Source organism: Folsomia candida, unplaced genomic scaffold (genome assembly GCF_002217175.1).
Source record: "Folsomia candida strain VU population unplaced genomic scaffold, ASM221717v1 Fcan01_Sc010, whole genome shotgun sequence".
Lineage (NCBI taxonomy): Eukaryota > Metazoa > Arthropoda > Collembola > Entomobryomorpha > Isotomidae > Folsomia > Folsomia candida.
In genome coordinates, this window is record NW_019091202.1 from 2,614,806 (window position 1) to 2,627,089 (window position 12,284).

The following is a 12,284-nucleotide window of genomic DNA, read 5'->3' on the forward strand; positions in this document are numbered from 1 at the left end:
GGCATAGATCGGATATTTTGCGTACTCCGGCCTCCGCGTACTCCGGCCTCCGGCCGGCCATGCGTACTCCGGCCTCCGCGTACTCCGGCCTCCGGCTGGCCACGCGTACTCCGGCCTCCGCGTACTCCGGCCTCCGGCTGGCCACGCGTACTCCGGCCTCCGCGTACTCCGGCCTCCAGAAAAAGTCGCGTACTCCGGCCTCCGGAGGCCGGAGTACGTACTCCAAGCCCGGAATTCTCCTATCTATGCGATCGGAAATTTTGCGTACTCCGGCCTCCGTACTCCGGCCTCCGGCCGGCCATGCGTACTCCGGCCTCCGCGTACTCCGGCCTCCGGCTGGCCACGTGTACTCCGGCCTCCGCGTACTCCGGCCTCCGGCTGGCCACGTGTACTCCGGCCTCCGCGTACTCCGGCCTCCAGAAAAAGCCGCGTACTCCGGCCTCCGGAGGCCGGAGTACGTACTCCAAGCCCGGAGTACTCCGATCTATGGCTACCGGTCGACCATGTACGATTTTTTTTGTCATCCACAGGAATTTTTCGCCAAAAACGGTTTTGAGGCATAAAATCGTTAGCGTGGCGAAATTCAAAGAATTGAAATATACAAAAGCTTATAGATTGCGAATATATGCTTTTGTATTATTTCAATTGTTTAAATTCCGCCACGGTCACGATCTTAGGCTTCAAACCCGTTTTTACAGGTCCGGATATGAAGAGTATGTAAATGTTTAAGTTTAAACAGGTAAACTAAATGCGAGCGGTACTTTCTTAATCAAACGGCATGTTGATCTTGTGGCCATATAATTTAAAATATTTATATTACAGTATAGATTTGATTCACAGGATCAGCCCCGAAGGAAAGAGTGACACTCTTTCCTTGTTATGGAAATTTCAATGACATTCTTCCCCCTTCAATTTACTGATTACTCGGCCGCATTCAATCGAAATGTGTTTTTGGAGTATTTAAATTTCCGCATTATGTATTCATGAATGCATGTAAAAAAGCCTAAGCGACAATATAAATATATTATATATCTTATTAAGAAATCAAGTACGAACAAATCAAGTGAAAGAGCTATATTTTGTAAATAAATTTATTAAATAAGCGAACAGAAGGGGGTAAAATTGTGGATTCGACCTGCACGGTAATTTAATTTTATCCGGCATGACTTCAAATGCTTGAAGCGCACTTTAAATATTAATAAAAAATCAAGTTTACAACTTCAGTGCATCTTTTACTTTTTTCATGTTTTATTACCAGCTCAATTTGCAACTTTTTATAACATGGGTATGTTTTTTTCCTAGTGGGTGTGGCTCGCCAATTTTTTTATAAGCAGGTCCTAAGCACGGCAGAGCATGAAATCTGCAAAAATATCATCGGAAATGTGCTCTGGGAATTTTTAGCGATAATTTAGACGTATGTATTTCGCTTGGAACGGCACGGGACTCAAATAAATAATCCCAAATAATAGTTTAAAAGCAAATGTGATACGTATGCGTACTCATGTTCCTAAACTGGGTATATGCATATTCATTTAAAAAATCGTAAGCATGCGTATATATATACTTAATTCGTTCGTAAATTGGTAAATATTCGTGAGTGTCTGTTCAAAACTTTTCAAAAGTTTTTAAACTGGGCGACATAAGGTATTATGTAAATATTTTACAGTTCTTGATACATATGTGTGATGTAAAATGCTTGTTATACGTATGTACATAAGTATGTATAACCAATCGATTAGGTGCCGCACATAAAATATGTGATTGATTTTCGGAGAATTTTTATCAACTTCATATGTATACCCCATTTCGCTCTATGCTATGTATAACTAACATGGAAAGGATAGGATGCCTTGACTCCCGTCAAGTCGATCACATGCCTTCTGCACAGCCCCTTGTTATAATAAAACCATTCTGTTCAGTATAACATCCTTTTGCATGAGTCATTATAAATATCCATAAAATAAATGATGGAACTGGCACGCAAGGTTGCTACATAGGAACTACGACATTTATTATACCCCATGACACATCGTCAAACTATTTTATCGTTTATTTGTTTGGTGAGATACATAATCCCCACCTTCCTGCCTGGTTATCTAGTTCAGTTTATCTGTAAGTTATGCACGTATGTATGTGCATACACTTACATACTCATACTCGTCAACTGCACTGGTTAGGAAGCATTGGCTCATTTACGCTCGTAAATTTTGCTGGATTAGTCGGCTCGACAAAATATTTAGTTATAAAGAGTAAATATTTAGCTCACTCAGTGGTGGCCTGCGTCTTGAGCAATATATATCCAACCTCCAAATTATCGTACTTTCTATAAAAAATTGGAATTTGCTCCCTCGTGTCTCATATTTGGCAATATGCTTAAACGATATAATTCACATATATTTTAGTTTGGAAGTTAAATTAATTTTCACATCTATATGTATGTGAATTCCATTATTTGAGCATAAGTTGCCAAAAATGCACAAAATCCCAATTTTTAATAAGATTTAGCTCACAGATTAGGATATAAGAGATGAACTACTAGTCGTCTTTGTTAAGCAAGTAAGGTGGATGATTCTCCTATGCGACTCTGAGAGGTCTCTGTAAGCCGTCAATGTTAACTAAATGACAAACTCACAGAGTTAACTCCTACGCCATCTATGACATGCATAGGATCATCTCATTCAGCCCAAACCTGTATCCTTATCATCGTGGTAGTTAATCATTCGTAGCTAGAGCGCGCACTAATACAAACTCTTACGCATTTTGTATTTACCAATGCTGAGATCCTACCCATTGATTTAGCTACACAGTTTTGCCATGGAGTCGTCGCAAAATACGATCAGAGCTTCACAAGATAATTCTGCCTACGAAATCGAAGAAGATGAACTCGTGGATATCATAAAGAACAAAGAATTCTTAGCAGATTCCTTCATCGACGAGTACGTGGCACGCAAGATTGAACAAGACCCAGATAAAGATAGATATGGCTACATTAGCATAGCTGTTACAAAACTTTTACAAAAACCCGACAACAAAAACAGTACTACCCAAGACGAGTCGATTTTTTCAAAAGAGCTAACTCGTGTTCAAAATTGTTCGTATGTATTCATTCCGGTCCATGATGTGAATCATTTCTACTTACTGGAACTGGACAATAACATACATGAACATCATGTAATATTTAACATTCTGGACAGCCTGCCTCATGAGCCTCGTTACAAGTCGGCGGAAGTTTTGTGTAAAAAAATTGCAAGGCTGGTAAACACCTCATGGAAGAGTAGTGTTACGTGGAAAAAGGAAAGAAGCCCATGTCCTCAACAACAGAATGGATACGAGTGCGGCTATTTCGTCATTCAAAATATAATGTGGAGGCTTTACGACAGTTTTTTGTGTGGAAACAGAAGATTTACGGAGCTGGATCTCGCTGTTCTAAAGCAGGAGATATTAAAGGAATTCTTTCCGCTAGTGGTCATCTCCAGAATTAAAAACGATGGGCGCAAAAAGAAACCAAAAAAGGCGCGAGGAGGTGAGCCGATGCAATTGTTTGTTTTAAATGGTGGGGACAGAATTATGTGGTATCATCTTACCTATCCGGGAAACGCAGAGTCGTTGATCCTATTGTTCATAGGGAATTCATAATGCGATACGGTGTAATTTTTAAATAAGAGAATCTCCCACATAAGCTTTGATTATAAAAAGTCTTTTGTCTAACTGAATAAAGAAACCATTGCACGAGCTTAACATAATACCAAACAATAGGAAATTGGTAGGGTTAACTGTGTTAAAAGTAGTCCTGCCTGGAATAAACCCCCAAAACGAATATCAATAAGTAGCGTCAGAGCGATTACAAATTTACATACAGGGTGTTTAAGTGTCAGGTTACAATGGAAAATTTGTCAATGGGAAAAATTCGTAAATCCCATTAGTTACCGAAATGTTGCCTCTGAAATTCAATATTTTAAGAATTTTACGATCAGTGTTCCATCTCTTTTTAATAAAAATTAACATAAATCTCAACCCCAACTCCGTAATTAATGGAAATTTACGAATTTTTCCCAGTGAAAAATTTTCCATTGTAGCCTGAAATTTAAACCTCCCTGTATGTAACTCAACCACGTCCTCAAGGTCATAAGGTCAAAAAGATTGACGGCGTAGGGGAAGCAAAATATTTAAATATAGGTTGAATTTGTTTGATTATATAAGTTTGTTTCTTTATTTACGCTTGAGATTTTTGGTTAAAAACTGTGGAACCCCCCATCGGTTAATATTTTACTTGACATAAATAAACGCCTAGTAGGTGCGCCCGGTAGGAAGTAGTTAACCCTAAATCGAGTCCTGATGACAGACCGACGGACGGACATAACGATCGCAATAAGTAGCTGGCGCTGCTTAATAGCCATAAATTATGTACAGGCGGATTCAATTTGGAACAGGACGATACCGTTTCATTAGCCATGACCCCCGATTTCATCTTCGTCAACTATGTAATACATAGTATATATCTGCATTTTGTGATACTAAGCATCGCAAGAAATAATGAATACCCATGATCAATGGATAATAAATCCAACTTCTAAAGAACTTACAATGCGATGGTGTGCAGTGTAACCCTCCGATTTGATTGAAATTTTGAAATTATGTGATCCATGTCAATACAACCAACGTTTCTTGAGGAATCTTGTTATGGTTGGAATTTGGCAAAATATTTGAGGTCAAAGTTTAAAAAATGGACGATTGTTATGAAGGGGAGGAAGCAAACCCATCGCCCAGGCCTTTCAAAGGGAAAAATCGCCCATTTAAGTATTCAACTTTGACCTCAAATTGTTTGCCAAATTCTGACCATCGCACAAACTGCTTCAAGAATCGTTGGTTGTATGTATTGACTTAGACCAAACAATTTTGAAACTTCAGCCAAATCGGAAGGTTACACTTCACACCATCGCATTGTTAGTCCGGCGAATGTTGTAAAACAATTTAGTGAAATGTGAATTAGGTCTCACAAATATAAAAACCATACAAAAATATATGTATGAATTTGTGTGTAATACTTGATAAGGATACTTATTGCTTTACAGGAAATAAATCAGATAATCTGGAAGGGGACAAACTTGAAGATAATGACAAATCCGATTCTGGTGGGGAGGATGAAGCCAGCAGTGTGGAGGACGACGAAGGTTAGACAGATGCATTTATGTACATACAGAGCATAATTAACCCCACTGACAATGCACATGTCAGACATATTTCTCTCGGATCTTCATGTCACCAGCACCAAAAAATCAAAGAAATCGAGGCACACAAACAACAGTTGGTGTGACACTTAAACACTTCTGCAGAATTCGCGAAATGGCTAAGGTTTTAAGTTGTCAAAAACGCGTATTTTCACCATGCGAATCTATACGGGGTTCTCCTCTCCGCTTTCTGATTTTCTCCTTCGCTTCTCTTCATTAGGTCATCGGTTTTCGTCTTTCATTCAGAATTGATTTTACCGATTTCCCAAGCAAGCTCTGATCCTATTTTTTATGTGATTTTCAAATAGTTTTTGAAATAATTTTTAATATTTTCAGTGGATTAAATTAACTTCTTAAGTGGCCATTATTATATTTTAACTGGTTCAAAAGAGTGGATTCGATTTTTTTTCACTTCTTTCGCGTGGTGTTTTTTTTATTTTGATGACAAAACTAATGAATTTGTGTGATGTTGGCCCTTATCACACATACATACGTGGGAAACTTGGTGTAATAATTTCCACTGAAGAAGCTAATTGAATCCATTTACAATACTTGAACCTTAAAACTTAAAAACCATTTACAACAAAAACCCTTAAAACCTTTAATAACCCTTACAACTGAAAACCTTCGCCATTTCCCATTTCGCGAACTCTGAAAAATTCATAGCGATCAGAACGGGAATTGATGTCACAGTATGATTAAGAATATATTCGTGCATGTTCATTGTTCATGTCAAATTTCAAATTTTTTGGATGCAATTTAAATGTAAATTAAACATTAACTAGTGCTCAGGTCGCATATCGTCGTACTAATTCAGAAAAGACCTAAGTGCAGTGGATGCTTTATTCAGAAAAGACCTAAGTGCAGTCGGTGTTTAATTCAGAAACGACCGAAGTGCAGTCGATGCTCAATTCAGAAAAGACCTAAGTGCACAGAAAAAAAGCAAAAAAAGACCTATGTGCAAGTATGCATTTACTTGTGGCTAAATCGCGCGATATATATGAAAAATCATTTTGGCAAGATTTAGCCATAAGTAAATACATACTTGCACATAGGTCTTTTTTTGCTTTTTTCTGTGCACTTAGGTCTTTTCTGAATTGAGCATCGACTGCACTTAGGTCTTTTCTGAATTAAACACCGACTGCACTTAGGTCTTTTCTGAATAAAGCATCCACTGCACTTAGGTCTTTTCTGAATTAGTACGACGATATATTGGAACTCTGGGTCCGATTTTTGTGAGTGAGAGAAAGAAAAATCCTTCACATTTGACCAATTTTTGAATTTCAATACCTCCAGAAGTTCTTGGTCAATTAAAATTCTGTAAAAGCTACTCTGTGCCCAATTAGCCAACCAAGTTTTAGCAATTAAATTCACAGTACGCCCCAAAATATACTTGGTATTTTATGGTTGCAACTGGCTTTTAACCTGGTGTTTTATGGTTCCAACTGGTTTTCAACTTGGTACTTTATGGATCGATTTGCATTGTGAGACTGGAATTCTCATAAACAAACTCCCTAGAGTTTGATGTTAAATTAATTTCTATATCTGGTAGCAACCAATTAAATTTCCATGATTTTCTATAAAAGAACAATATTATTTCACCAGTTTCCAAGTTTTGTGTTTTTTGACGAAAAATCCACGTTTTAACATTAGTCGGTATACATAGGGAAAATTCTAAAAGTTGTGAAGATAAACATCCAAAAAGGACCATTTTTTAAAATAACATACCATTTTCCAGAAGATACCAAACAAACCCTCCTATTTTGTGCGATTTATAGTAATCTGCATTTTAAAAAATACATGGGGCAGTCGTCATAGTACGTCATACGTAGATACGTACGATGAATTTGGTATGCAATGAATTTTTGTTGATAAGTGATTTGATGTACTCTTAAACCAACGTCACTCATGTGACGAATTTGGATAAATGAGGCCGTTCATAAATTATGTGAAGCGTTAGGGTGTATAGTAAATCGCCATTTTTTCGTTACACAATTTATCAACGGCCCCTTATTAATACTTATTAAATATGATTTCAGAGACTACCGATGACACACGTGGAAATAACCCCCTACCTTACGTAAACATCCATAGAATCAACATTAACAGTGTGAAAGTCGACCTTCTCAAAAATTTTCCGAAAACAAGCTTCAAGTTTAAGAAAGTCGAGAACCCGACTTTGGACGACATACCAATGCAGACTATAATCAATAGAATTTTGAAGCTGGACGACGACACGGTCACATCTGCATACTCCCTGACCCAAAGAAGAATAATACGAGAAATTCCGTACGGGAAAATCGAGAAAACGGTCTCCGTGGATGTCTACTGGACGCAAAAAGAGAAAGAAAAAATTGACCCATGCCTCAACTCGCTTGTTAATGTAAAACTCACGTCTGGCGGAGAAGTATCAACCGTAACTTTTATCCCAGTGGAAACCTCCCTTTATGCCATTACGTCCAACAAAGCTTACTCCTTGTTCAAAAAATTTGCTGATTTTCAATTCTTGATAAAAGTTCCCGAACGCATCCTCACCAGCAAAGGAGCGAAATGTTACCAGGTTAAGTCCTTGGTGGGAGGCCGGAGATCGGAAGACGTCACGGAGAAAGCTCACGTGGATTTGAATGCTTTGCAGGTCGGACAAATTTGCCAGAGTTACAGTGCAATGCTGAAACAGAAATCGAGGAAAATTCTATTTCCCACCTATGAAAAAGATATCCACGTGGAAATTGGCGTTTATCGGATCAAGTTTCGTGCCGAATTAACTTTGAAACAATTGTTGTACGCCATTTTCAAGCTGGAACGTATTTACGCAGGAAACTACCCTAATCAGTTGAAAATTTCCCAAGCCTTGTCACGCGTCACGTTACCAGTCGACTTATCAACGAATAGCGTATTGAACGAACTGTTTTTAGAGGAGTGCGTGAAATTTTTGAATAATGATCCCCCTGCCCAAGAGCTTACATCGTTTTTGAAGAACTTCGACCTATGTGATACTTGGGTGAAGGAATACTCGCAAGCGGCCGAGGTAAATTTACATTACAAGGGGATTAAGCCGGTTAACCTAGGGGCAGACCCCAGCTTGACATATTTGCTGGAGACGTTTAGAGACCAATTTGAACTAGAGGAAGGAAGTAGTTGGTCTAAGGATGAGTTAAAGGGGATCCAAATGTCTTTCAAATACGAAGCACAGCGAGCCAAGAACAAGCCATTTATTTCATACGTAAATGGTGTCATGTATCGAAAAAGTGATCAAAACCACTTTTGGCGGGTTAACAACATTTGGTACTACATCACGGATGACACAATCGTTAATTCCCAACGCCAGTTTCAGAAGGTCTTAAAAAATCACCTGTTACCTCATTCTGATCCCATTTCCTTACAGAAAGAATGGATTCACGAGGAAAAGGTTGGAAAAGATGGTAAAAAACGAATCCAGGCAGAAGACGAAGGTAATTATAATACCCTCTACGAGAAGGAACCCAATTATTACGTTGGTGATAAAGTAACGCCAAGAAGTATTGAATATTTCGATATTATTTGGACCCCAAATAACCCTTATGATTCATACTTATACCACGTGAAACACGGATTTGATCACACTACTCGCGACGCTTGTTCTCAGCTCCGGAATTGCGCCCAACTCTTGGAAGACTTAGCTTTGTCGCAGAGTTCGGGGAAAATGAAAGGTTCGAAATTAGATGTGTATGCCAAGGAAAGAATAAAGAAGGTGGGAAAGGGGAAAGACCAAAAAGTGGTCAAACTACCACCAATTTTTAAAACTAAGGAGCAACTGCTTGAAGTATTCGGACTGGGAGCGGATAACCCGAGGCAACGAGTTTATGTGATGGGCTTACTGCCAAACCCGAGGCTAGAACGTGACAGAAACCCTCAACCAATGGAGAATTTGACGGACAGGGACAGAGTTAGGTCGCTCCATTTGGAAAAAATTGTCAAGTTGGAATTTACCGCAAAGAATATAATGGATCGGATGAATCTGAAACGTTTGTCGGAACACAGGGAGGAACTGGTCAAAGCGTTTGGACTGGACGGGGGAGCCTTAGCTGTTAAAATATGTGAACTACTCGTAAAACATGATTTTGCAGATTTACGAAAAGGAATATACTATACGAAGGCTAGGCTACTACTTATCGAAAGCAAGGAAGATTTTAGCCAAGTTTTCTCCTCTGCACAAGATGGCCAACAAACAAGTAAAAGAAAAAAAGGAAACAAGGATAATTTTTGCAAAGCCATGATGTTTTTAATGGATGAGTACAGAACTTATTTCGATTCCTTGGGTGCCAAGATGGAAATCATTAATTTGGAGCGACAACTTAGAATACGGATAACACCAGAACAGTTCAAGATTTCGGAAATATTAGGGAAGTTCGGGAAAGTTAAGGAGAAACCAAAAAATTAACCCATGTTAGTTTTCCAGATCAAGTTGTGCATCTTTCGCTCCGGCCACCAACAGTGTATCTAAATATAAACTGCCTATGGAATCAACTCTTATGTACATATTCAAGACAACGCAAGGATTTTTAATCAAAGTTAAATATTACTAAACATACATGTATGTACATGTATTTATGTATGTAAATAAGAAATAACTCTTAATAAATATGATAAATATTTAGTAATTGTTTGTTTCTTAACCAAGTCATCACAAAAATTTGTTACATTGGAATTTAAAATTAATAAAACTGTGAAAATTTGTATATAGAAAATTTTTTGTTGATTTGTTATTTTTTTAGGTGTGTAAATACAAACAAAATCAAATATACATAATCATGACATTATGATTATGTGGTACTGAAGATTTCCTTACGAGCATATGAACTATGAAATAAATGTGGAGAATGTAAATAGCTAGATATACTAAGATATGTGAGACTTATTATAATCCTGACGCAACTAAGTATCTATTTGTATTCATCCTCAATACAGATATCGCAATAATGTTTCTTAACACGAGAAATTTTTTTGGGGAGTACTTTAAATTTTTGGTAGCTGCTATATCAAAGGCCCATTTCAAAAACTTGCCATTCTATAAATATGTACATACATTCAAGTATGGACAATCCCAAGATTTCCGATGGATTACAAATTATGGAATAATTAAGTAATAATTTTCCTGGGATTACGGTATTATGCTTACTTTGTCTGGTCAGCTCACGTGGATTACTTTGATATGCATATTGGTTTGCTGGATTATAGCTCAGCTAGATTGGCCAGTAAATAAAAATGCGTCTGCTATGCATGTCTATCGTATGCAAAGCCAAGTGTTGTTCGTGTTGATGTCGTCACTACATACATACCCATTCTCTAAATAAAACTAAGTAAAATTTACTCAAATAGTAAAAAAGATGATGACGCAACCAAAACTCAAAACTTAATCACATTTTGGGAAAATTTATTCTCTAATTTTGTAAAAAAATTGTAAAAATTATACCTCTTGGTTGTGCCATCCTTATTTTTATGCAACCAGGCCTTAAGAAATTACAGGACAGGATTAACTTGTTATTTAGTTGCTTACTCTGCACACATGTGAAGATATACACTCTAAGAAACTGGGTGATAGGCGTTATCACCACGCGAGTGGAAATAGCAAGCATCACCGTAATGGTGATAAACTTATCACCGAAATTTGTCACCATTGGTGGTGATTGCTACTACCACCGCACCATGGTGGTAGCTTCGTTATACACGTGACTTGCAGAGGGGCAAGTTTGTCCTACTCCACGCTCCACGTACCAGATACAGCAGCTGACAAGCAGCGGAGTTGCAAACTACTTCGTACTTCAAAGTTTAAGAGGAAAAAAATAATACCGTGCCCAAACAGTTATCGTGAATTTAATGGCACAGGTAAAAAAATAAAAATTAAAAGTTAGCTAATTTTGGCCAAGTTAATTTTGTTTCTTTTCTAGTTGGAGAGAAATTTAACTTGGACGTGGATCTAGAGGACGAAGAAAGTGCCGAAATTGAAGTATTTCGACGAGGTAATATTTGCATAAAATTTAATAGCTTATTTGTTGAATCTGCACATAATTAATTAATATATTTTTTTTCTAATTGGTCGGCCAAATGTAATAAATCTGGAGTCTATAACTCACGAATGTGGTCACTGGTTGCACTTCAAAAAATCTCGATAGTACAACGGAATCTCTGCAAATAAGTAAATTTGTGGCAAGGTTGTTTTAACGGTAAAGATAAATCAATAAAGCCTGATATTTTGACCGATCTAAATGAAAGTTAATTGTTTTAAACTTTAATTAATTTCAGTCAGTGTCCTATGGCGTGACTGGAAACTAGTCACAACTTAAATTGCTGGGCCAATTCCACAATGGCGAGGGACATAGGTTTTACATATATACATACATGTAAAATATTAATTATCTTTTTAGATATTTGAATAAAGCAATAAATTGTGAAAAATGTGACATTTTTGTATGAAGTACCAAATTTATGTTTACTTACATATCTATCACCAGACAGTGAAAAGGCGAGCTAATTATGGTGGTGGCATATCACCGCGCGGAGATAAACAATGTACATCCTTCTACCACCACCCGGTAGATGTCTACCACCACGATGGTGATGGCAGTTTCTATCACCGAACGGTGGTTGGTGACCACCATTGCGGTAGAGTCACATATAGTCACCGCTCGGTGATAGTCCGGTGGTAAAATTTCTTAGAGTGTACTCACTGGAACTTCATCCTTAATTAGGTCACGACTAAATTAAATCATCACGACTTCCTTATGTGAAAAGCAACCAAATTTATAAGTAATTTGAAAATTATTTATCCACTTTGGGAAATATTGGTGCACATGAATCGTTTCAGTTTAGGGTTGTATTGGAATGGGTAATATTTAAATATTTTCTGGCAACCTCGGAAATGTTCAACGATAAGAGGGAGAAATTTCGTTGAATACATTTCTATTTTTAAACTATAAAGTGAATTTTCTTAGCTTAATAATAAAATTGAAAAGTTGTTACCCCTGGAGTTTCTGTGCACGACTGGTTTGCCATAAGAAGGATATAAGCCTGCGTAGG

The 12,284-nt window shown here is 37.6% G+C and overlaps 1 protein-coding gene and 1 long non-coding RNA gene across 2 annotated transcripts; both read left to right on the forward strand.

Annotated features, from left to right (window-relative positions):
- Positions 1-2,181: 2,181 nt before the first annotated feature.
- LOC118436886 lies at positions 2,182-9,926 on the forward strand. Its single transcript, XM_035855542.1, has 3 exons — positions 2,182-3,523; positions 5,073-5,171; positions 7,268-9,926. Exons 1-3 carry the CDS (start codon positions 2,815-2,817, stop codon positions 9,646-9,648), a joined length of 3,189 nt encoding a protein of 1,062 aa, XP_035711435.1. The 5' UTR covers positions 2,182-2,814; the 3' UTR covers positions 9,649-9,926.
- A 794-nt stretch (positions 9,927-10,720) lies between these two features.
- Positions 10,721-11,594, forward strand: LOC118436802. The gene is made up of 4 exons (XR_004835711.1): positions 10,721-11,093; positions 11,156-11,227; positions 11,381-11,431; positions 11,511-11,594. It is a non-coding gene; the product is annotated as an uncharacterized LOC118436802 (long non-coding RNA).
- The last annotated feature ends 690 nt before the right edge of the window (positions 11,595-12,284 follow it).